At 33.0% G+C, this 26,926-nt stretch overlaps 1 protein-coding gene across 2 annotated transcripts in view; it reads right to left on the bottom strand.

Annotated features, from left to right (window-relative positions):
- LOC126881257 (tyrosine-protein phosphatase non-receptor type 4) overlaps positions 1–26,926 on the bottom strand; it is a 150,689-nt gene that overhangs the window by 20,353 nt on the left and 103,410 nt on the right. The window contains exons 8-11 of one of the 2 annotated variants that reach the window (XM_050645418.1): positions 20,617–20,873; positions 17,865–18,047; positions 16,705–16,980; positions 12,589–12,938 (exon numbers count right to left, since the gene is read on the bottom strand). In XM_050645418.1, the coding sequence (XP_050501375.1) occupies positions 12,589–12,938; positions 16,705–16,980; positions 17,865–18,047; positions 20,617–20,873 (1,066 nt within the window). The remainder of the gene's footprint in view (positions 1–12,588; positions 12,939–16,704; positions 16,981–17,864; positions 18,048–20,616; positions 20,874–26,926) is intronic. The other variant, XM_050645419.1, reaches the window with a different exon arrangement.

Raw genomic sequence — 26,926 nt, 5'->3', positions numbered from 1 at the left:
TTTAAATTCTTGTGGATGAGGGGTTAAATATACTTCTCAATTTTTTTCTTAAAATTCGTTAGTCATCAATTTTTTGCAGCATATCTCGCTTAATTTGAATGTAATCGACATTTAATATTGCTTATTTGAAAGGACTTTTCAAGCACAATAAAAGGTATTGGTAGCATTATACACCTAAAATCGACCGTTTCTCTGTTATTTCAAGTTGAATACACTGATTTGAGCATGCACCAAAAAACAAACTCTTTTTACCTACCATATCTCTTTTTGTGTTATATCTAGAAGATTGAAGAAGGAATGAATCTCTTTGTTTTTTATGAGCTACAAAAATGTTTTATATAATTTTTTTAGTTACATGCATTGTTTTTAAGGTATTCGCAAAAAAACGTTTGAAAAGATGTTATATTTCAATGAAAATGGCCAATTTTCAAACACGAATAACTCAAAAAGTATTGAGTTTTCGAAAAAAAAATTATAGAACAGTTTTTGCTTAGAATTAGGTTCTCTAGCAACTTCCGTAGTTGTTTAACCAAAAAATTTTCCACCCCCGAGAAGGGGTGGGAACCGCCCCCAAGACAAAAGCACACATCGGCATAGGGTAGACTTTGAATAAGGAGATATTTTCAGGCTATTCCTAAAATCTCATTAAAATCCATGCAGTAGGATAGAATTCGGAGGTAACAACATGTTCTTGCTCTCATTGACTGCCCTAATAGGTAACATGTCAAAGAAGAAAAGTGATATTGCCGATGTGTGATTTTGCCATGGGGGTGAGTTTCACCCCTTCTCGGGGGTGAAAAAATATACGTTCAAAATAAGTTCGGAAATGGATAAACTGACTAATTATAAGCACCTTTTGTTCTATAGCATTTTTTCACTAAGTTAATACTGTTTGTTAGTTGCGAGTAAATATGTTCATTTTTCAACAAAAAAAAAAACGTTTTTAGACGTTTTTTTTGCAAATAACTCAAAAAGTAAGTATTTTATCGAAAAAAAGATTCTTAGCAAAAATATAGCCCATAAAAAAGTGAAAAAATTGTGTATGTATGAATTCCCTAGACCCAGTAAAAGAAGAGTTGTTACTAATGAAAAATAGTTCATACTCGCCAAATTCCAAATCGAATATTTCAACGTGAAATAACCAAAAAATGAAGCACTTTTTGGGAAAACTCTGTACAACTTTGTTGCGTTTATAAAAAAGCTGAATTTTTGTTTTTTAAAAAAGTTTCTAGCATTAAGAGGATGGGTACGTATTTTCGGCTGCAATGCTATTCAAATGGTAATTCATTTTTTTTTCGAATCCTGAAAAAACTAATAAGTATTTTTGAAAAATTTAAACGCAGAATGAAAGATTACGTTATTGGCGAGGGCCGAAAGTCCATGAGAACTTCTATAATGTTTATTTTAATAAGTTACAGGGGTGAAAAACTAAGAGAAAATGTAGTGTGATTTTGAATTTCAAATATCTCATTCAAAAGAAACTTTTTATTTATTCTAAGCGACTTTTGGCACTCGGTAATAATATAGTCTTTCATTCTGCGTTTAAATTTTTCAAAAATATTTATTGGTTTTTTCAGGATTCGAAAACAATAAACACAATGTCCGTGGTAATATTTCCAAATCTATCTTTGTCATACAACGCACTCAGTCGAATAGAATATTGTCAGCATACTGTCAGTCAGACAGTGACAATTTTAAATATTTGACATGGCATCGGGAATATTTTGAGTTGTTGATTAAATAATATTGATATAATATAGTGTATTTGATAAATAATTGATTTAAGACGTGAACTTAATAAAAAGTTATTTATTGTGTATTATTTGTGGAAGACACAAGCAGAGAATACATCAGGATAATATATTCTGTGATCCAAGTATTTTGTTGTTAAAGATGTTCAAAATTGTAAGTGTTCCATAGTAACAATATATTAATAAAAAATCACTTAAACACTTTTCCTCTTTTCTCGATTGAGTATTAGTTTTTGTTGTACATATAAATTATTACAATCACTGAATACATAGTTAGTGAAAAAATTATCACATTTATTAACTGAATTAATAATTTGCAATTATAAAAATAACAGTTATCCAAGAACATTCAAAAGCCATCTCTTTAAATTAAGGATGACATTTTCAAGTAGAATGACATTCTAGTAATGTTTACGTATCCATACCAGTGTGAATTTTACTACACGTAATTTGCCGTGTAAAGACAGAAAAAGTAGGGATACCCGTAAAATATTTGCGAATTATGTACCGATGGCCTTAAAAGTAATAAAGTTACGCTGAACATAAAGTTGGTTCCTTTTTTTGGTAAAAAAATCGTTAAAATCACCCCCTAATTAGTATTTCAAATGAAATTAATCGTTACCACTTCACAAGTTGCTTTACTCGTGTATGTATTATTAATATGATCTTGTAACGTTTAAGTTTTCCCAGTGTAGATTTTAATCCGGTCCCCCATACCTTCACGGCTTTTGGCTTAACTGATTAGATTTTAGAGTCTCTATCGGCGTGTTTTTCTTAGAAACACATGTGTCGCTATCGATAGATGCGATTCTCACGCAAAATGTTAGACTTTAATAGCTTTTTTGTGAAAGACATCGGCCTTGCATCTCATAACTCATTTTAAGTGTTGGGGTTGCTAAGCCCTTTACGGGTGTTAATAAGGCCTTTTTTGCATATCTTTCACGACCGTTGACAAAGTCGCGTACCCACGCCGTCAGTTCTAATTTAAGCAGAAATCTGAGAAATCTTGGCATTCGTGAGTTAAACTTTGTTGCAGTAAGTTAAGTCGTTTGAGTCATGCGGTGAACGCTAGTTATTTTGTGATGGACCAGCCTGGATTTTCTTCTGGTAAGTCTTTAAAAAACCCTTTTTCTTCATAGAACACTCACTGTGAATAATTAATTTTGTTCACAGGGCTGGTCCCAAGTCCCAGTTACCACCTATCGCTAGTAAATATCTGAATCCACATTACACTATGGACTGTGGCCAAAGCTATTCTTTGTCGCTCCTTTTATTTCGACTTTGCCGCTGGGTATAATATGACCTGGCCTATATAAGGAATGCCTGTAAGGGCATCCCCTACACCTGTTTCACGTAAGTTACGCATTCTTATTTAGAGATGTCTTCTCGCGTGTCCAGAGCAAGGACATTATGTTTGTGTTTCTTCCGTGGGATAAGTTCATTGACTTACAGTTTTAGCTCATTTAGTGTTAATAGTGACATTTACGTATATGCCGGTCACTTGTTTTTTTATTTTTAACATTTAAATAAAAGACATTTTCATCATGTAAATTTTTTGAGTATTATTAAGTATTAGATTTATGATTTAAGCAAAGAGCTCTTTCCTTTTTATTGTTTGTAAGTGAACCGTAAGAATTTTAAGTTTTATTTAGAGTATCGAATTTTTATTTATTTTTTTGGGTAACTATTCAGTTTATTTTTTTGTTGTGAATAAGAGTTATTCGTTCACTTACATTTCGTATTTTTTTTTAGTTTTGCGGTGTTGGTGAATATACCAATTTATGTGCAGTGATAATAATTATTACATTCGATAGTTATTATGTCGTCAACTTTTGTTTTATAAATTAATTGTTTAGGTATTTTTTTGGTTTCTTAATTTTGTTGTTGGCTATCTTATACTGTATATACAATGTACGTATTGTGTAAATATTGAGATTTCGTTGAGAATTTGAATACATGTTTTAGTAAAGTGTACGATGTCGCTTTTTATATAATTATTATTTACAGCTCAAGACTAGAACATTATTGTGTTGTTGTAGCAGCGTTGCTAATTTTTCTTTTGTAGCGTTAAGTGTCGTAGTTAAGTTACTAGGGAGTTTTTGTGCACACAAATACGTAAACGTAAAGCATCTTTTTGACATATACGCTTGCGCATTAATGGTTGAACTCCCGTATCGCGATACGTATTACCTAAGGTTACGGGCTGGTACGTTAGGTTCATACGCATCCCTATCGAGCCGAAAGTCACCGAATGCACACGAGGATCTTGCCCGATTACCTACCAAATGAACATTTCATCAGCGTACTATCCGTTTATAAACATTTTAAGGTTATATTGGTTATTGGTTTAGTCTATTTGAGTAAAATTATTCTGTTTGTAATTGGAAATTGGAACTTCATAATAGATTTAAAATTTTATTGTTTTTAAGTTGTCTATTAATAAAGCAAAACAAACAAATCTTGTATTCATTTAAGAAATACAGTGATCACCACAATTAATAACTAGATAAACAAATGACCTAGTTTCAGTAAAATTTTCAAATAAATATTACCACACTATTTACATTATACCTACTGGAATTCTGATGTAGGTATACAATAATTTACAACTAAAAAGTAGGTATAAACAAAAATAAAAAAATTTTAACCTAAGGAAAAATAATATTTTTATATTTAAATAGAAGCAATTAAAACCATACAATTTCATTATTCATTTATCTTTTTTTACATTTGTATATTAATTGTATATTGTGTGAACATTGTTTTATTTTTTTGAATGTCAACGGAATTTAAAAGTGACTTTACGATTTGCTTTACGTTACGTTAAGGCAGTTACAAAAACTACCTATTTTAACATTCATCCTCTACGACACGTTAGTTGCTTTACGTATACGGAGATGCGTACGTTACGTAGCAACAAAAACTCCCTACTAATTTCTTTGTTGCGTTACGTATCGTTAATTGTTCCTTTGTTCCTTTTTTAGTTTGTGTATTCAGTATTTAAGTTTTCTTAGAGTCCATGAGTCAAACCATCTGTTAATGTTATCTATTTATCTTTTGTCTATCGTCGTTTCATTAGCTCTATTCGCACATCATTATTTATTCATTTAACATCTTTCATTGTAAAAGAAGCCCAACCAAAGAACCACGCCCACATCTCTTCCGACTGAGCAACGTGGCCTTTGTTTCGTCAATGTAAACGATTGGACCTTTACATCTTCGGTCATTCCTTATTCCATCTAAGGATAATATCGTCCTATCCTTCTGGTTCAGCCTTCATGACCTCTTGTCCATCCGATCGTTATAATCTGTAAGTTTCATAGGTTCAAAGTGCTTATTTTTGAAGGGGCTGTAGTTGAAAGGGCTTGAACTAGTCACTAATCACGAGTGTATGCAAATTTTAAACAGCCATATCTTAACCAATTTTTGCCTTACAGAAAAACAAAAAATACAAAATATTCAGAAAAGCAAAAACTACATTCTTTTACTCTTTATGATTTTTGGTATCACTAATAAATTTTAAGTTATTTAAAAAAAAGCATTCTTTTCAAAATAAAAAAAAATACTAAATAAATTTTTTAAAAAAATAAGCCCTTTGAACCTTTTAAACTTACAGATCGTATAAATAATACATACAGTCGGAAAAATGAAAGATTACCCATGAACGATCACATCAATCACTTATTTTGTATTTGCTGTTTTTCTATACGCTGTGAGCTCGTACGTAGAGGGGATATTTACAAATTCGCAAACGCCAGTAGTGACAAGTTTGTAAACGTTTACTGGAAATTTGACATAAATGTCAAAGTGATTAATTTAAAATTAAAATTAAAAACATTAATTATAAACAATATTAGTTGGTCAAAGCTGTGGTATATATTTTTACCTTAAATATACTTACGTTTTAAATGCTGAATTTAAGTTTTTTTAATGTTCCGTAATATCTAATTATAAATAATCTATTATAATCTTAGCGCCATCTACACGATTATTGTCAAAGTATCCGAAGTAAGAAATTGATATTTTATCAATAGAACGTCAAAATGATTAGAAAAATCTTAAAAAAATCGATTACAATTTAATTACTTTTTTGCGTTGTAAATATTAAGCGATAACAATTAAATACAATGTGCATTGTCAAAATAACTGTCAAAGTTGATGTTGATATTTTGATCTGCTCCTGTAAAAGATAAAAGTTTTGGTGTTTTTTGGAAGATAAAGTAGTGGTTAATAATTAATTTAGTGTTTATAAACAAAAACATTTCAGTATATAGTGGTTTAAAACTTATTTCCCCCTAAATGGGGGATAAAAGTGAGTCAGGGACGTCTCTTGTGACGCGAGTGACTGCGGATAATGGTGATATTATTAGTAAAATGGAATTGAATATGCAAGATGATGGACAAAATGCGAGACCGAAGATTAAACAATTCAATTTGCTTTCAGATAAGTATAATCTTGATAATATTTGGGTTTACATTGAAAGGATTGGTGATGATCTTAATTTGGGAAAATTACATGCAATGACGATTGGGCACCTTATTTTTAAAAAATTAAAGTTAACGAATGTTCGAGAAATTAAAAGTATAGGTAGGAACCGTGTAAAAGTTTTGCTTACTTCTCGGTTAGAGGCAAATAACCTCGTCAATAACAGCTCACTTAAAGAACAAAATTTGAAAGCATATATTCCTAGTCATTTACTAGAAATAAAAGGTGTGGTGAAAGACGTTGACACTAGATATGATGTGAAATATCTCATGGATAACATCGAAACTCCTTCTAATGTTTTGAGTATATATAGGACTAAGCGTAGGGTACAAAAAGAAGATAAAATTGAATATGTGGACAAAAAAACTATAATTATAACTTTTGAAGGCAATATTTTACCGAATTATGTTGCCTTTAATAGAGTATATTTTTCTGTTGAACAGTTTTTTGGCCGAGTTGTTCAATGTTATAAGTGTTTAAAATTTGGGCATGTTTCAGGGCAATGCCGAAGTACACAGGAACTATGTATACAGTGCGGTGAAATTAAAAATAAAGACCATCATTGCGAAAAAAGTATGTTTTGTATACATTGCAAAAATAACGAACATGTGACAATATCAAAAAAATGTCCATTTTATGAAAAACAAAAGAAAATTAAGAATATTATGATAGAACAAAAAACTACTTTTGTGGAAGCTAGATTAATATGTGAAAACTTCTTTTCAGCACTCATCAGTCCCAACTCTTTCTCTTGTTTAAATAATAATGAAAAAGAATTTCCATCCCTACCAATTAATAATAATGATAAAAATCTTGGTCCGACTCGGCCAACTGTAGAAATTAATCGATCTCAATTTTTGACTCAATCAAACTCTAATATAAATAATTCAAATGAATACTCAGGAAAGAAAAGAAGAGCAAATTCACCTATTTTAGAATCAACATCTCATAAACCGATGTTCCCCTTCACTTTTGGACCGTCTCAACCTTTGCCAACTAATTCTTATACACCGAATAATAATATCGAAAATAAAACTGAACTAGCTAAATCTGTAGCAACATTTATAATAAACTTTTTAAAAAATATTCATACAGTAGAAGACATAAAAACCTTAGACAACAAAATAATTATTAAAGAAGTAGAACAGTTCATAATTAATTCATAATGTCAATACAACATAATTTAAAAATAAGTCAGTGGAATTCCAGATCTGCTATATCAAACAAAGGTAGTTTAATGCATTATTTAAATAATAAAAGTATAGACATCCTCCTAATTAGTGAAACATGGTTCAAAAAAGATATTAGTTATCATTTTAAAAATTATAATTTGGTTAGAAAAGACAGAAATGATGGCTTCGGTGGTGTAGCTATTCTCATCCACAATTCAATTACTTTTAGTGAATTAAATTTAAACTCTAATTTTAACACGGAAATAGAAGTTTGTGGTGTAACAATTAAATATAAAACAAAGGATCTGAATATTTTATCTATATATAGACCACCTAAAAGTAAAAGTTCAATAAATGATTGGACAAACATCTTCTCGCAAGTTAATAATTCAGCAATTATAGGAGGAGATTTTAATGCTCACCATACTATTTGGGGATCTAGTTACAATGACACAGTTGGAACACAGCTTATTAATACTGCAGATGATCTCAACCTTATCGTAATAAATAATGGCGAGCCTACTGTTCTTACTCGACCAGATCAAAATAGTTCAGCAATTGATGTAACTTTTGTTACTCCTGACATAGCTAATAAAATCCACTGGTACATACATTCTGACACACTAGGCTCTAATCATTTTATTATCAATATGGAAATATTAGATAGTACTACAACTGAAGAGTTTATACCCAGAAGTAAGTGGAACATTAGAAAAGCCAATTGGACTCTATACACAACCTCAGTTGAAAATTTTTTTAATAGTGTTTACGAAATGGACAGTACATCTGATAAATATTGCTTTCTAATAGATAGTATGAATCATGCTGCGCACATTTCAATCCCGCAATATAAAACTTTTAAAAATAAAATTCGTTGTTCCCCACCTTGGTGGAATACAGAATGTGATACAATTATTAAAGAAAGGCAAGAAGCACTGACAGAATATAAAAAAAATGCTAATTTTAATAATTATATAAAGTGTCAAGCTAGCATGGCTAAAACTAAGAAAAATCTAAAATTGATAGCTAAAAAGAGTTGGAAAGATTTTGTGTCTTCTCTAAAAAAAATACTCCAACTACAACGTTGTGGAAGCAAGCCAGAAAACTAAATAGAAAATCAATTCCAAATGCATACAATTTGGATAACACCTTAGAGGATGAAATCTTTGATAAAATTGCTCCGCCATCTGTTAAACCACCTAATACTCATAATTATATTCCAGATAAGCAAAGCCATTTTTTACTAGAACCTTTTAATATTACAGAACTAGAATATGTTCTAAAAAATCGAAATAACACGAGTCCAGGATTTGATAATATTAAATATCCAATGATTCAACATCTCCCTAAAATTGCCAAACTTCTAATGTTAGATATTTTTAATTGTGTAATCAGCAATAAATCAGTTATTGATCAATTTCACGATGTAATTGTTTTACCAATATTAAAACCAGGTAAAAACTCAAATTTGGCTCAGTCATATAGACCGATTTCTCTTATGTCCTGTATGTTGAAAACTCTAGAACGAATGATAAAACACAGGTTGGAATGGTGGGTAGAAAAAAATAAACTTCTTCCAGATTTTCAGTTTGGTTATAAAAAAGGATATGGTACTTTAGACGCACTTTCTACACTAGTAACAGATATTCAAAACACATTTTCCAACAACACCTATTTACCTACTATATGCTTAGACATTGAAAGTGCATATGACAATGTCAGTCTTGACATTTTAAGGGAAAAATTGATAAAACATTTTCATATACCGCCTCAGTTGGCTGAAGCTCTTTATAATTTTTATTCCTGCAGAAAGATATATCTAAGAACTAATTATAATAAACTGATAGGCCCTAGATATAATAATTTAGGACTACCACAGGGATCAGTATTGAGTCCCCTTTTGTTTAATATGTATACTGCGGATTTGCATAAAGTCCCTACTGACATTTTTAAATTTCAAATAATACAATATGCTGATGATTTTCTCCTGTATTCACAGGCCAAAACTTATGATAACTCGGTTCAAACCTTAGGACGAATTCAATATTGTGTTAATTTATGGTTCAATCAAAACGGATTCGAAATAGCTCAAAATAAATCTACTGTCTGTATTTTCACTCGACATAATATCCCAAAAATAGAGAATTTAAAACTTAATGGCTACGACTATGCATTTGCTTCTTCCATTAAGTATTTGGGAATGATTTTGGATCGTAAATTGACTTGGAAATTACATATTGACTTTATGATAAATCGATGTAATAAGGGTCTAAATTTTCTTAAATCAGTTTCAAGGATCTGGTGGGGAGCTGATGTTGAAACTTCCTTGCTTTTCTATCGATCATATATTAGATCTATAATTGATTATGGTAGTATTCTATATGGCTCAGCTTCTAAACATATTTTAAACAAAGTAGACGTTGTACAAAACTTAGGACTCCGTATCTGTTTGGGAGCTATGAAATCAACCCCAAATAAAGCTTTACATGTAGAAGCTTTAGAAATTCCACTCAATTATAGAAGGAAATATCTCAGCCAGAAATTTTTAATGAAAATTCGTTACCTAAATATCGGTCTTTACCAAAATATTAACAAGCTGAATGTAGCGGATTTAACTAATAAATACTGGAAGCTAAAGAACTCTCCTCCCCTTTGCGAGGCTTTTCGAGATCTGTTAAATTTTGACTGTGATTATAACATGATTGATAGTTTTGGACTCGAAGATTTTCATTCTTTTTTACATACAGTTAAATTAGTAAAACCAAGTTACCATGAAAACAGTAATATTAGCTCTAACATCTTAAGAACATTCTTAGATAATTGGCCAGATTCTATAAATATATATACAGATGCATCTAAAACGTTAGTTGGCACTGGATGTGCCTTTTTCATACCTGCTACTAAAACAGAAAAAATATTTAAGTTAGGCCATGATTTTTCTATCTTCAGTGCTGAAGCCATAGCAATTTATGAGGCCCTGCAATATTTTAAAGAATCAGAAGATATATCTGCAACAATTATTTCCGATTCACTCTCTGTTCTTCTTGCTATTCAAACTATAGATTTTCCCAATAACAATTCAAATATTTATATCCTACTAATTAAGAAAATCCTTTTTGAAATTCATAAAAATAAAAGAAGAGTGAACTTTTTATGGGTTAAGGCTCATATAGGACTAACGCATAATGAATATGTTGATAGGTTGGCTAAAAAAGCCATTGAATATGGTACTTCACATAATCGTAAGTTTTGCATATCTGACTTAGTTAACACTATTAAGCATCGAGTTAAAAATCACTGGAGTCAATCATGGCGAGATCTTTGTAAACAATCCAAATCTCAGTATTCACTGATTCAACCTTCTGTTCCAAATATATATTGGTTTAAAAATTACGTAGTACCTCGAAGATATATAACAACATTAATTAGAATGAAGTTTGGACATGCATGTTTCCCTCTACATCTAGCAAGAATTAAAGTTTTTGATTCAAATCTTTGTACAGAATGTCAGAAGGTTGGTGACTTAAATCATACTTTCTTTGAGTGCGCAAAATATATTCCATGCACATATAATTTAATCCAAGATTTAATAAAATGTAATGTTTTTCCACCTTTCAATGTATCCTATCTATTGTCTCTGAACAGCAAGAATATATATGATTGTTTAATGAAATTTATCTGTGAAACTAAAATTAATCTCTAAACTTGTTAATCCTGATAATTTGGTATATTATGTACATATGAAAAAAGAAGAAGAAGAAGAAGAAGAAGAAGAAGAAGATACATAATGGAAAATGTGGTGAGCAACTTGGACAGTCCATAGCGGCCAGCTTTTGAACTGAGTAGAGAGCTGTAGAAGAGTTTGCTATGGAACTCTAAGGACCTCATTGCCTTCCTTATGTATGAACAGAAAACAAAAAAAAAAGTTGTGACTGGCTAAATGACACCCAAGTCAATGCCATAAAAAAAACAAAAAAAAAAAAAAAAAAACAATTAAATAATAAATTTAAAAATTACCGGTAAAAGTTGAATTAGTAACCGCTAGGAGCGACACCAGCGAAGCTCAGAGCGTATAGGGACCATGCAAGTTCGGCAAAGCGACACCTATTTCTACGCTCTGCAGCTTTATTCGCACTTTTAATTATATTGGCCAATTATATTAGTCCTGGTTACTGGATAATTGTCAAGGCCATAGTCCAAAAAAATAATAAGAAGAAAAAATAAGATTCAGGTTATGTTATTAAAACGTAAACAATTGTATGTAATAAATAAAATTAGTTATTAAAATGCAGTACTGCAAGCAAAATACAACTAATTAAATTTACCTTTATATAATACTTGCATATCATATCAATATTGTGGAGCAACATATAATTTTTCTTCTTCAATGACAGTAGATATGAAATGTACGTCAATTTGACAATTTCAATTGACAATATGAATTATTTAAGAAAGTTGCAATATTTCTCCGCTATTCGCGCACGATCGTTTCTCAATTCCCTTCCAAGTACTTGCACACCGCGAATAACAAACGTTTGTTATTTATAGAAAAAGACAGAAAATACAAAATAAGCGATTAATGTGATCGTTCATGGGTAATCTTTCATTTTTCGACTGTAAGTAAGGTAACTTCTGAAGCGCTAACGATTAATTTGATTTAAGATGCTAATTAGGGGGTTTAAGGGACCACCTTTATTTTGCGCGTAATTTGCTTACTTTTGATGCTAGAAACTTTTTTAAAATACAAAAATAAATATTTTTTAAACATTTTAAAAAAGATGTAATTAGTTTTCCTCAAAAATTGCATCATTTTTTGGTTATTTCACTTTTTTAGAAACTATAGTTTTGCTAAGAATATTTTTTTCGATACTTTTTGAGTTATTTGCAAAAAACCGCCAAACCGTTTTTTTTTTTGTTGAAAAATGAACATATTTACTCGAAAATAACTCGAAAAGTATATTTTTTCACCCCCGACAAGGAGTGGTACTCATCCCCAGGGTAAAAGCACACATCGGCACAATATCACTTTTTTCTTTGACATATTAGCTATGTGTATACCAAATTTCATGTCAATCTAAGCGGTTTTTTAAAATTCGGAGGTTATGCAATATTTTACCGTGCATCTGGACTAATAGCTAAGGTATCGTATTATTACATACTTCTATATTGTTGCTCTTACCTTAATATCTAATAAAACAAAATCCCTAAAAACAAAACTTCCAGATGGATCAGTCTCTTCACCAACGCATTTTACGATGATATTTTGCATCGTAAGTGCTTCTCCCAACCCCGGCCAATACTTATGACATTTCGCTCGGCCTCTTTCAATTATCGTCGTTAACATTACTATTAAATTACATTCTTCTTCGAGGATCATTTGCCAGAAATCTTCGGTGGTTGCAGGCAGTGGTCCTTGAGTTGCGATATATCGGTTGATTGTTTCTGTTCCGGATATTGACATGTTGACGTAGTTGGCGTTGATGTAATCGCCGTTGGAACCGATTTTCAAGACCACTCTCGTTGAATCATCTGAAATAAATGTGATAAATGGCCATATCAATAAACTATAAGTATCGATATTTGAAAAATATAAATATCTGGGTACAATAATTAATGAAAATAATAAACACACAGAAGAGATTAAAGCAAGAACAGGATAGGCAAGAAATGCTTTCAACAAACTGAAAAAAGTATTCTGTAGCAGGGATATTACAATTTCTTTAAAGATAAGACTTCTGAGATGCTACGTGTTCTCCGTATTATTTTATGGGTTGGAGGCTTGGACATTAAAGAAAGATGTTTCGGACAGATTAAAAGCCTTCGAGTTATGGGCCTATAGAAGGATATTAAGAATAAATTGGGTGGATAGAGTCACGAATGTCGAAGTGTTAGTGAAGTGAAGTGAAGAATGGGAAAAGAAAGAGAGGTTTTAAATGCAATTAAAGTTAGAAAATTCCAATATCTGGGACATGTCATGAGGGGTGAGCGTTATAACTTGTTGCAATTAATAATACAAGGAAGAATACAGGGTAGGAGTCGTGGAAGAAGACGCATCTTCCAGTTAAACAATCTGAGAGCTTGGTTTAACTGCACTTCTGCTGATCTCTTTAGAGCAGCGGTATCGAAAGTGCGAATTGCCATGATGGTTGCCGACCTTCTTAGAGGAGATGGCACATGAAGATCAATATTTTTAAAAATAAAAAAGTAAAATCCTTGTTGCTTTGTCCAGGATTATATAATACATAATTACCGACAGTAACTAGCAACTGAATTGAATGGCATTTTAAAGGATGTCAGAACTAAACTGTTATTGCAACATGAAGTATGTAGTGTATGTATTGTTACTCTAGTCAACAAATTGAAAAAAATATAGTGATATTGAAAAATTATAACAGTAGCTAACATTAATGTATTGGGATTAAAAGTTACTATACCCTAATACAAAGTGGCCAACCAGCGGCCCGTTAACTGTCATCTTGTGGCCCGCGAAGTCAATTTTTTTAAGATTAAAAAAGAAAAATTACGATATTGACATCACAATATTTACCAAAAATATTTTTTTCTACGAGCGTGCAAAAATGTCTACTTTGGCGCACGCATTTTAGTTTAGAAAGTTTTACTTTTCCGCACGCGTTTTACTTTTCCTCACGCGTGTTAATTTAGATATGTTAATATGGCCTTAAGTAATTATAATACATGCAATAAACTAATATTTAGATATTAATTACTAATTTATTTCAAATATATCTTACTGTGTTCATGTTTTAATGAAATTAACGCGAGAATTCGATGAAATAAAATAATTTTGACATAATATTCGAAAATCAAATCAGTAGACAATAACAGTGGTTTTGAATCGTCGTCGTGGAAACCAAGATCGTCGTCATGCTAACCAATTATGCTGAAACTTTGGTCTTGACAACCTTGTCAAAGAATTAATTTGTGTATGGATTTTCATATTAATTAAATTAATTGATTAAGATTTGGTCATTTTTTAAAGACTCGTAGAAAAAATAATATTGTTCCTAACTCTTGCAGAAAGTCTCTTTTCCGCACTCGACTGCTTGCCGAACTCCCGCTTCGCGTCGTTCGGCAAACTGCAGTCGCGTGCGGAAAAGTATGACTTTCTGCACTTGTTAGGAAAATAATTATTAATTCCGTCTCTTATGTTTAATCTCAACAAATACCAAACATACATAAAGATGTGCTGACTTGAAAAACGGCAGCTGCGCAAACGCCTCAGCAGGAGACGAGAGTAAATAATATTTTTGCGGGTTCATGCCCACGCGCGGTCGGTAACCTCAGAGTCATTGGTCGGTCAGTTCAGGAATTCAGTCTCAGTCTTCGTCTTAGTCCTCAGTCTCAGTCAGGTCTCAGGTCAGCACAGTAGTTCACAGCAAGCTCGCAACTCTATCGGATATTATATTTCTCTACGAATATAGTGTGTTGCGCAAGAATAGTTTCGACAGGACCAGGTCAATAACTTAAAAAGAAAACTTTCTGCAGAACAAGTATTTACAAGAGCGAATTCAGAGTCAACATGTTGTAAAAGCGAGTTATGCGGTAGCTGCAATCCTAGCAAAAAAATCAAAGCCTTTTTCAGACGGTGAAATTGTTAAGAAGTATTTGGAAAGTGTCGCTGAAGTTTGATGTTCAGAAAAGTAAAAGGAATTCTCAAAAATAAGTCTATCTCGTCAAAGTATTACAAGGTGTATACAAGGTGTGGATGATATTGGAAAACATGTCGAAGATAAGTTAAAAAAATCGTGCATCTGAGTTCATATATTATTCTCTGGCATTGGATGAAAGCACCGATATGACGGATACCGCACAAGTGGTGATCTTTATCACAGGTATTGGTGTTGATGCCTAATTTAATAAAACTGAAGAACTAGCAGCATTATTTCCACTAAGAATTACCACTAAGTCACGAGATTTATTAGAGGCCGTTCAAACAACACTCAATCGCTTATCATTACAACTAAACAACTTGTCGGGCTTAACAACTGATGGTGCTCCAGCAATGGTTGGAAAACACGAAGGTTTGGTAAAACTGATTGAAATCGAGGCCTGTAAAGTAGGCAATACGTAGATGCTGAATTTTCATTGCATTATTCATCAAGAGAATTTGTGTGCCAAATCTCTCAAAATGGACCATGTTATAAAGGTAGTTATCAAAATAGTGAACTTTATTAAGTCAAAAGGTTTGAATCACCGTTAATTTCAAGAATTTCTCAATTCCTTCGAATGAGAATATGGTGATGTTATATTTTATGCAGAAGTAAGATGGCTGACCCGTGCAAAAATGTTGAAAAGAGTTTTTGATTTGAGGCAAGAAATACAATCATTGTTTGAAAGCAAATCAAAGAGCATTTCAGAGTTTCAAGACGACGACTGGGTTTCCGACTTTGCATTTCTGGTAGATATAACTAGCCACTTAAATGAACTCAATACTCGTCTACAAGGCAAAGATCAATTTATTAATGGCATGTAAGATCTTATTTTTGCGTTTCAAATGAAACTAGGGCTTTGGGAACAGCAGTTCCAAACTACCAGATATCACATCGGATACAGCGACTAAATACGCATCTTTGATATCTGATTTAAAAATTGAATTCGAAAAAAGATTCCAAGATTTCAAAAAGTCTGCTTTTTCTGCATTTGCAACACCATTCTCAACAGACATAAATTTCTTGCCGGGACATTTACAAATGGAATGTTACGAAATGCAATGTGTGATGCACAGCTGAAAGAAAAATTTAATCAGGTTGGCTTAGAAGAATTCTATAAAAACTATTTTGACAAGGAGAAATATCCTACGTTTTACAAACATGCTCTGTTCATGATTTCATTATTTGGAAACACCCGTGTGAATAATTTTTAGTAGGATGAAGCATATTAAATCCCATATCAGAACACGTTAAGGTTAATATTGATGAGCTTAGTTCTGCTAAACAAAGTCAGATATCTCATTAATTTACAAATTTGTCCAGTTAGCAGATTGATACATAAAACAAAAAATTTGTGCTTTTATTTTTTCATTAAATTGTCTTACTAAGAAATTTGTTTTATTTTTAAAAATATCTTCAAAAATGATGTTTTTTGTTCGTTAGTTAGCTACATAAGATTATTTAGTAGTGCGGCCCGGTGCGAAATTGTGTTTCCGAATTTTGGCCCGGCTGCCAGGAAAGGGATTGTAAAAATCAAATGGGAGTACGTTAATATTTTAGGTTGTGGATAAGCAAACATCAATACCTAATAATTAACAAAATAAAAAAGTATATGCACCACTTACATGGCAATATGTCCCTGTAACGATTCTTATTGACATTAGGTTGTTTGAGCGATTCGTCACAGGTGAGATCAGGATGTTTTCTAAAAAGTGTTTCATATCGCGCTATCAGAGCCCCACTAGCCAATCCGTCAGCCAATAGAAGCATACTTTGCTGAAGCGCGTTTCCAGGGGAAGATGGTTCGTTCTCCCCCGCAGGTACATACTGATATGGAGGTTCCTCGAAGTCTTCATAGCCTTGGTAAAGTACATTCGGTTTTACAACTAACACTAATTTTCCTAAAAAATAACATTTTTGTTAATGAAATACAATAGATAGATGTAATACAATAGATGCGCACTTAACTTATAAAATGTATGAAAAAGCTATAAGAATTTAAAATACTAAATGCTATTATAAGACAATAATTTAAATTAATTTGGACGTGACCAAACCATTTCATTATTTTAGTTTGTATGCTGAATAATATGGCTTCATATGGTCGAGTTAATACCTAAAGAAGGACGAAAAGACACTGAGTATTGCCTCAGAGTCGAGAGCTTGGCTCGGTTAGCTGGTTGGCAAGAGGGTGGGCATGCTGCTACTGTGCGATTATTTACTTCTACGGGGTTAGTGGAATAATTTGTTCGATGGGAGGATTTGTATAGGGAACAACTATTTGAAAGTTTGTTTAACTCGGAATATGTGGTATTATGTAATTCTTATTTATTGTGTATGATGTGAGAGTGATAAATCTGGCTCAAATTATCAATGTCAGTTCTTTTATTTAAGGCAGATGGATGTTTAAAAATATGGCACATTTCAAGGAAGGACCTTTTTTGATAATTTTGTTGTTTGATCAGTATTTTGACGTTTGTGAAGTCAATCTGATGTTTGGTAGAAATGGCGTGTTGTGAAAGGGCACAAGAGGGTTTGGAAATCCTAATGTCCTTTTGTGAGAGGTTAAACGACCTTGAAGAGAGCGGCTGGTCTGGCCAATGTAGCAGGAGTTGCACTCTGAACAGGGTGTATGATTGATATTAGTATGTTTTAAAGGGGTCAATGGATATTTGGACATGGAAAACAACATACATTTTTAGTGTTTTTTGTTATTTTAAGGGGTAAATTTTTGAAGAGTATTGGTTTAAGTTAATAAACAACAAAAAATATATGCAATAATTACCTGAATTTGCTGATCGGGCATCTTGTATCAATTTGACTACGTCTTGATGAAGAGCATGTGAAACATCATGTCCGTTTATTTGCAATACTTGATCACCTTCTGATAACCTAGGTACACATTTATCAGCTGGCGTGTTCGGTGCAACTCTAGATACTAATATAGGCACATTTCGTTCGTTTCCTCCTACAAATATAGAAAAAAAAAATGATTTTAATACAGTATAGCTCAATCTTGACTGTGCGTGTATTATAAATTTCATCGATGTTTAAATATAGCTCATAAATGTTTTAAAGGTCCACATCCATTTTCGAGTTGAGTTAACCCTTTAAACGCCAACGTTCACAATTTGGGAACACTATAAAAAATATTTCAAATTCATACAGTATTGAAATATTTACAAATATTCTAATACAGTAGGCGCTCTCTTTATAACGATTCCCTATATAACGATAATTCCTCTATAACGATAAAAATATTAAAAGTTGTCAGTGACGCACGCAGAATTTTCCTCTTGGTGGGGGTTGGCTTGGGCACTGAATTTTTTTTTGTATTGTTTGTTACATTGAAAGACAAGTTACATTTTCCTACTATTCTTTATATATTTCTTATACGCCCTGGGGGGGGGGGGGAGTTTGAGGGGTTGTAACCCGCAAACCGACTGCGCCACTGAACGTTGTTTGGACAAGGATAAGGACAATGTATTAATTCTTTCTCTATACCGATATCGTTCTCTCTTTATAGCGATCACTTTTCAGCGTTCAATAGTCGATGACCTCACCTTTCAAGAAACAACTGATAACCATTCGTGTTTTGCCGATAACTGTGCGAATTTTACCAATTAGCAATTTAAAGATAACACAATAGAGACAGAGGGAATAAGTAACAAACCTCTTGCGTAGGTGTATCACAAACTTGATAAAAATAGATTAGTAAGTGATTAATTTTGTGGACCACTGTGCAATATTTTGCAAAAATTTGGTGGTTCAAATTTCAATCTAGTTTGCAGAAAGTTGAGTAACACTCTTTTGTCGTTCGAGATGTTGTCATTTATTGACGACTTCTCACTTCCAGTTTCGGTTGTATCTCAGTCTGTGAACAGTCAACATGTTTTCGAAAAAGCGTAAAGTACTCTCGGTTGAAGTAAGTACTTTAGTATTATTAAATGTTAACCTATTTTAAATTAAAATAGGTTATTTAAACGAAATTAATATAGGTTTTATTTAGTACCGTATTATTATTACAATAACGAATTTTGTCTCTCTCTCTCTCTCTCTCTCTCTCTCTCTCTCTCTCTCTCTCTCTCTCTCTCTCTCTCTCTCTCTCTCTCTCTCTCTCTCTCTCTCTCTCTATCTTTCTGTATAACGAACTCTCCTTATAACGATGAAAATTCCTGGTCCCTTGCATATCGTTATAGAGAGAGAGAACTGTAAATATGGTTTCTGTATGTCTCATTCTTACTTTTTGTTAGCTGAGATTTTTTTACTTGTTGAAAAGAAATGAGATGTTGAAAAGGAAAGAAAAGGTTCTTTATATCGTGAACTGGCCTGTATCGACCAGAAACCGCCAGGCTCTGCTCTGAACTGCCCCGTAATGCATGGATACCGCATGAATAACAGAATAAGGGCGGTGGTAGAGGTGCTGACAGCTTACATAGATGGGGAAAAGCTCTCACTCCTGAGTGACTCTAGTGCGCAACGACAGACTTTTCGACACATTGTTGAACAATGAACCCCAACGCGATTCCGTGAAGAAACTACGGAATTGTTTTGATGAGTTCCTAAATGCGACCGAAAACGTTTTACATTACATCGATACATTAGATGTTCGTTCGTTATACTCCATTTAACGTTTTCTACCCCTACGTGTTTTAATTCGTACGTCTAATTTGTATTGTTCAATTGTATGTTCTTATTGTACGTCACACAATGGAAAGAGTTTCATTGGGCGATATAAACTGTAATAAAGTTGTCAGCAATAACCATTTAATAATGCAAATTCCAACTACTGGAGACCGAGGACTCAATTATTATTTAAACAAGAATGAAGTTACGTTGTTACTATATGACTAGCGTCTATACAGGGTGGCCCCGAAAATAGTGCGTTCCTTAAAGGTATAGGTAGAAGGCTCCATGTAGAGAAAAAAAGTCTTATAACATTTTTTTCTAAATTCAGCCGTTTGGCCAAAAAACTAAAATACATTTTGGTATGCAAATTTAAATCTGGCAACTAGGTGCAATACAAAAATCTAAAGATAGTCACAATTAAAAAATAGTAGTAGGTTTTTTTGTATTACAGTTGTATCTGGTAGTAAACTAATAAATCATTCCATTTCGGCACGCTCCTTTAGTGTTTATATTACACTCTGTCTTCGTCCTCAACTTCAAACAAAGCAAGAATTTGTTCATTTAAATTTATGAAAATTTATGAAATGTCTAAATGTCATTAAAATTTATGAAAATAAAAATTCACTTATATGGAGAACAATGTAATTTTTTTTTGGAAACGGTAACTTTAGAAAAAAATGTTCTAAGAACTTTTTTGTTCTAAATTAATTGTGTATTATATCCATACCGAAAATAGAGGAACGCTCTATTTTCGGGGACACCCTGTATAATATTAGACTGAATCTTTGAGATCAAGCAAGTCTATAGTGGATATCAAAAAAGGAAGTTCATGAAAGTAACCGCTCTACTGAGGTTCCCCTTTTGCTGTTCCGTTATTTTTCGAGTGCCAAATAAAATTTTTTACTTACCTTTAACATTAAATCCGTACTTTCCTTCTTCGTCCGGATGGAGTACAATATTAACTAAATTATCGTCGATGATTTGCGATGTTGGCGAGTGACTTAAACTATAGGGTGGCGTGTCGTAGAGTCCGTTCGATGTGGGTGAGGGAGGTTCTTCGTCGGCGTAACTGATGACTCTTCCGGCTATACCCGGTGAAAAAGGTCCTTCCAACGTTCTTTCTAGAAATCCGCCGTCGCTAGAAATAGATCCATACTTTTTATCTCTAACAAAAAAAAAAAAGAAAATAAGCAATTAGTATTACTATAGTTACAAATTCCGTAGATATATGTGTACGGTATGCGGCAAAATAAACATTACTGAAATTCGTATGTCTCAAATTTGTAGGTGTCAGGCGCCGAAACGTACTGAGTGGTTTCCGAACGTCGCTATAACGTATGTCGTGATAATGTTAGGTGATTCAGAATGGTTCTGTTTTGCAGAAACAATTTTTATGGTGGAGTACTATTTTCGGTCATATGGAAAAGGTCACGAAAATGGTCCAAACTTAAAATCAACAATCATTTCATCAGGACGGGACAACCTGTCACACTGCCAAGGAGTCTCTTCGAATACTGTGCGCCACCAGATGCGTACATATGGGGAATGCTGAATAGGGTGGTTCGAAAAAAACTTTTTGTTTTATTTCAGATCGCTATAGTGCACAAAAGTTGCCATTGGTATAGACGTGAAAAAAGCATTAATTATTATTTTTTTATTAATTTGTCTTCCGGTCGCGCAAGCCATCAAAGTTAGAAAAAAAATGTGAAAAATCTTAATTTTTCATATTTTTTTTAAGTAGGCTAGATGGTTTTAATTATTGCGTTCCTATACCATAAATTAACTACTAAAAGTATGTAAAATCAATATATACGCACTTATTAGGTATACATTTTTTCGTATTTTCCGGTAGCGCAACATAATACAAAATGAGTAAAATTAGTAGTTTTTGCAAAATTTGAAAGTTTGACTGTTTAGTACAATTGAATTCAGAAATGAATCAGAATCAGAAATGTTTATTGCTTTTAACTACAGTAATGCTTAAAGTAACATAATAGCTCACCTAATAAAACATTTTCCCCCATGACCATTAGTCGTCTGGGGGGTTGGCCAAAATATTAATCAACATTTTTTTATCTATAACTAACAATAAAATTAACAATTATTAAAAAAAATGTAACTAATGAATGTGAAAAAAAAATATATAGTTTCCAGTGAAATTACCTTGCTGGGATAAGCTTATACCAGGCACCAGTATACATAATGAAATTTTATAAAGTATTATGTATGTACTTAAATAAACATATAAACACAATTAAATTAAATATTAATTAAGATTTAATAAAGCATAAAAGGTCACTCATTAATTGAGAAGTATATATTAAATTTTACCTATTAATTAGAGTGTCGTGAATACAAGCTCAAAATCGGTTAAGAACTGGTGAAGAGGCACAATACATAAAGAAGAAGAATAGAATGTCATGAGTCTAATAGTTATATTCCAACACTAGATTGTATCTATACTTCCATGCATCCCTTGCATATCCAACCAGTTCCCTCCAGCCCAAACCTCTCATAAGTTCCAACAATTCTTCCCTATCTAATCTACTTTTTCTGAACCACTTCATTCTGTATTCACGTAGTATCGGACATCGTCCCATGAAATGCAAAATATCTTCCACCTTCCTCTCATTACACAAAGCACACTTTTTCCTATCATCAGCCCTACCAGGTCTATCATTGAGATACAATACTCCACATCTAATCTTGAATATCCACCTTATATCATTAAAACTCACCTCATCCCTCATATAACCCATGACAACGCCTAGTCCCATTAACTCTCTATAATGATTGCAGAAATTTGATCTAGTTGCTCTCTCCACTGCTCTTTCCTTTATCCCAACACGAATGGCTCGTATCACCTGTTCCAACTTATCCTCCCAAAAACTCCTATTTTCCCACTCTGTGTTAAATTCCACTCCCCATCTCTCTCCCAAGTTTTCCCAATCTCTTCTCCAACCACAGTTAGCTCTTATCATTTCCTGAAGCAGAAATTTAGGCAGACGTCCTTCCTCATACTCTAAAACTCTCTTGACATATTTTTTATGCAACTTCATCGTAAATAGATACACATGCTCAATGTTGGTTTCTAAATCCAACATATAGTTTGGACAGTAACTCGGAATATTTAACATTTTTTTTATAAAAAACCTTCTTACCTCCTCAACTTCCTTAAATTCCGCCAATCCCCAAACTTGAGCACCATAAGTGAGAATAGATCGGACTACCCCTTCATAAATACGCACCTTAGATGATAGTGGAAGATTCGCCTTAGCTAAGACCTGTCGCCAAGCCATGTTTATAGCTGCTCTAGCCGCTCGTCGTTTTTCGATAAAGTGGGAACTAAAAGAAAGCCGCGGTGTTAGTTTCACTCCCAAATAGCCATAATTATTAACAACTTCCACCACTTCTCCATTTATTTTCCACTCTTCTTTAATTTTTCCACCTCCTTGTCTAAAAACCATAATTTTTGTCTTGTCCATGTTGATCTTCAAATTCCATAGTTTGCAATACTCCCCTAATTTATTGATCATAATTTGTAAACCTCTCGGGCTGCTTGCTAACACTACCATATCATCAGCATACAGCAATATTCTAATGATAAATCCGTTTAAATCAACGCCTCCTCCTAGAAAATCATGTAAGTCATTAAGAAATAATGCAAATAGCAGCGGACTAAGAATGCAGCCTTGTCTAACTCCCATCTCACAGTCAAACCAACGTGACGTACCATTCGTTCCCCATACTGCAGATTGTGTTCCTGTAAAAATGCATTTGATAATTTCCCGCATTTTGAAAGACAACCCCATACAACTAAGCTTGTAATACAGCGCTTGTCGATCAATCGTATCAAATGCTTGACTGAAGTCCACAAACAAAGCATAGGTTCTTTTATAACCCCTTGCTTTTCGTATTTTAATTATGCTTGTCAAGTTAAACAGTTAGTACAATTGAATTATACGACTTTTAGAGATGCTATAGTTAGATTACATTACAATAATATATTTATCCAAGCACATAAGGTAAATTTTGATATTCAAGTGGAATTCGGTGGCGTAGCTTCGTCAAAAACAGCAGACTACCGAGTGCCGAGGCGAAAGTGACGAATGTCAGCGAAGCGCGCGCAACCACAAATACGCGCAACACATAGATGGAAATACAACAGGCCCAATAGGATATCCGGACCGATTGGAAAGGTCCTACCTGATTGTGAAACTAGCAGTTGTTGATTTTAATCCTATTGATTGCGAGATTGTAAATGTTGACAAGCGTATTCTTAGCAAGGACTAATAATTGTACGTGCTTGAGATGCCAGAAGTCCTCAAGTCAGGACATTGCTCAGAAGATTTTGTAGTACGTGATCCTGGCCCAATGTCAAAGTTGGCATAGCTGAGCGGTACAATAATGTGGTTCTAATATCGCCGTCTCTGGAACTGTGTCCACACACTTTACTTGAAGCTTCAGTCACTAGCTTAACGCATTTTTCAACCAGTGTACTGGTTTTCCATTTGATAATTTGGTAATACTCTTTAGCTTCAAAGTTTAGGTTTGGTGGTTTAAAGATTCTGATGGAGTCACTTTCAGATATTGCTTGCTTTGCCTTCATGACACGCCTGAAGCCCAGCTCTCGGATATGGTTTCTTTTATCAGTTACCATAGCCAAAAGTAAATTTTCGGGATGGGAAAGTAAGCATTCCGTTGTAAAACGGGAGAAACAACTTAAAGAAGCTCATCTGGTAAGTACTTTGTAGATTCAATGATTTTGTAAACATGTCTAGGCCCATCTCTGAATTTGTGGTTCATTTTTATGGCAAACCACATATGCATATAACATTTGAGAATGAATGTGATAATCTCTCTCAGATTTTCAGAAGCGCTTAACACACTGATGTAGAAACGTAAAACTCGGTTTGCAGTAGTAAGCCATCTGGAATGTGACATTGCGCCAGGATCACGTACTACAAAGTCTTCTGAACAATGTCCTGCCTTGACGACTTCTCATATCTCAAGCAAGTAGGTACAATTGGTCCTTGCTAAGGATACACTTGCCAACTTTTGGAATCCCACAATCAATAGGATTAAAATCAACAACTGGTAGTCTTTCACAACTTTTTTCCAAAGTGTTGGAAAAGGTGGCCGAATGGCAGTTCGTTGTAATGGAGAAGACAAATACTCCATTGTAGAGGTCTTCCCACATCTATCTCTATTTGTGGCTGCGCGCGCTTCGCTGGCATTCGTCACTTTTGCCTCGGGTCTGGGTGGTCTGCTGTTTTTGACGAAGCTGCGCGACCGAGTTCCACCTGATATCAAAATTTATCTTATATGCTTGGATTTTAAATATTATATTATTGTAATATAATTATTAAACAATAGCATCTCTAAAAGCCGTATGATTAAATTGTACTAAACAATCAAACTTTGAAATTTTGCAAAAACTACTAATTTTACTCATTTTTATTGTGGCGCGACCGGAAGGTATGAAAAAAATGTATAATAAGTGCGTATATATTGATTTTACATACTTTTAGTAGTTAATTTATGGTATAGGAACGCAATTAAAACCATCTAGCCTGCTTTAAAAAATATGAAAAATTAAGGTTTTTCACAATTTTTTTCTAACTTTGATGGCATTGCGCGACCGGAAGACAAATTAATAAAAAAATAATAATTAGTGCTTTTTTCACGTCTATACCAATGGCAACTTTTGTGCACTATAGCGATCTGAAATTAAAAAAAAAGTTTTTTTCGTAGCACCCTAATGCTGAAGGAGTCAGACGAATCCACCATCTGCCATTTCGGAATTGCGGACTAGAATTAAAGATTTTTTCGTGCCAGAGGCAGTGGCGGATCTAGAAATTTGCCTTGGAGGGAAAATTTGCTTTGGGAAGGGAAATTTGCCTTAGGGAACTTTCAATGAAAAACCAACCAAAAGATATAAAAAAGTTAAACTCAGATTACATAACAGACATAAATAATAACTTATAGGCATTAAGTTACCTTAATGTTCCTAACTAGCGTGTTTATTCGGTTGAATTTGTCTTTCTGTGGTTTCGGTTTCATGTCATCTAATATATTTTTATGTTTGAACAATTTTTTTTCTTTAATTTTGGACCTTGTTAGGGAGGGAAATTTCCTCATTTTCCCTCCCCGTAGATCCGCCACTGGCCAGAGGGCATCTTTAACATCTGTTTTATCTAGGGCATGTATACTAGATATATAAATAATCATAAACATTTCAATATTCATTTCAGTACTGTTTATTTTGCCGCATACTGTATTTTCAAAACATCGGTAAAATTCAAAACTGCGAAATAAATGCAAAATGTTATCGATCTGACAATATTGTAATATTCAAGCGCATTTTAACACCTTCGTCACATAATTGCGTATTTGCTCTAAACGTAGAAAATAATAGACAGTCAGATAACATAATAATTAGGTTCTGTTTTCTAATGGCGTGTTTAATTTTAAGTATGTATTATCTTTATATGGGATTAAGCCACAATACGGAACTTGCATAAAATATTAAATTCGAAAAAAATCTTATAAATGACAAAAGAACATGATTTAAAACATGTATCAAAGATAAAAAAAGTTGTTTTTGTGTTCCGATTGGCCCCTAAAGACGATTCTAAGTTCAAATTATTGCAGCTAGCCCAAAATGCGTCGTGACGTCATATGGTTGTGTGTTTACATTCTGCCCCAACAAAGTAAACAATATTGTATATAATTTTAAATTAGACATTATAAACGTCAGTAGAAAATATGTTTGATCGTTTGAACTATTTTAAAAACATAGAAAACTTGTACTTTTACAAAATGGCACTAAACAACACTTATAGTGTTTTCTTTTATTTTCCATAGTAAACCTTCTTTCCTTTCCTTCAAAAACTGTATCGCACTCCAATCTCAACAAACTGGTATATATTATTACAATGACATACGATAGATGTCATTAGAATATAAATTTTCCCTTATTCCGCGACGATGAGCTGGCCAAATACACAAGTAGGTGGAGGCCAATAAACTAAAGAAGAAAAAGAAGAATATGCCTAAATATAACCATAAATATAAATATAACCATAAAGCTCAACTATATGACGTCACGGATCGTTTGAACTATTTTAAATCACAGAATAATTTAAATTTGTACTTCCAAGTTATTATGAGTTTTTGAAGCGTGAAATTTTGGAAATCTCATTTTTAAACAAAACT

This window comes from Diabrotica virgifera, chromosome 3 (genome assembly GCF_917563875.1).
Source record: "Diabrotica virgifera virgifera chromosome 3, PGI_DIABVI_V3a".
Classification (NCBI taxonomy): Eukaryota; Metazoa; Arthropoda; class Insecta; order Coleoptera; family Chrysomelidae; genus Diabrotica; species Diabrotica virgifera.
Note: the sequence above shows the minus strand (reverse complement) of the source record. Positions and strands in the feature narration are given on the sequence as shown.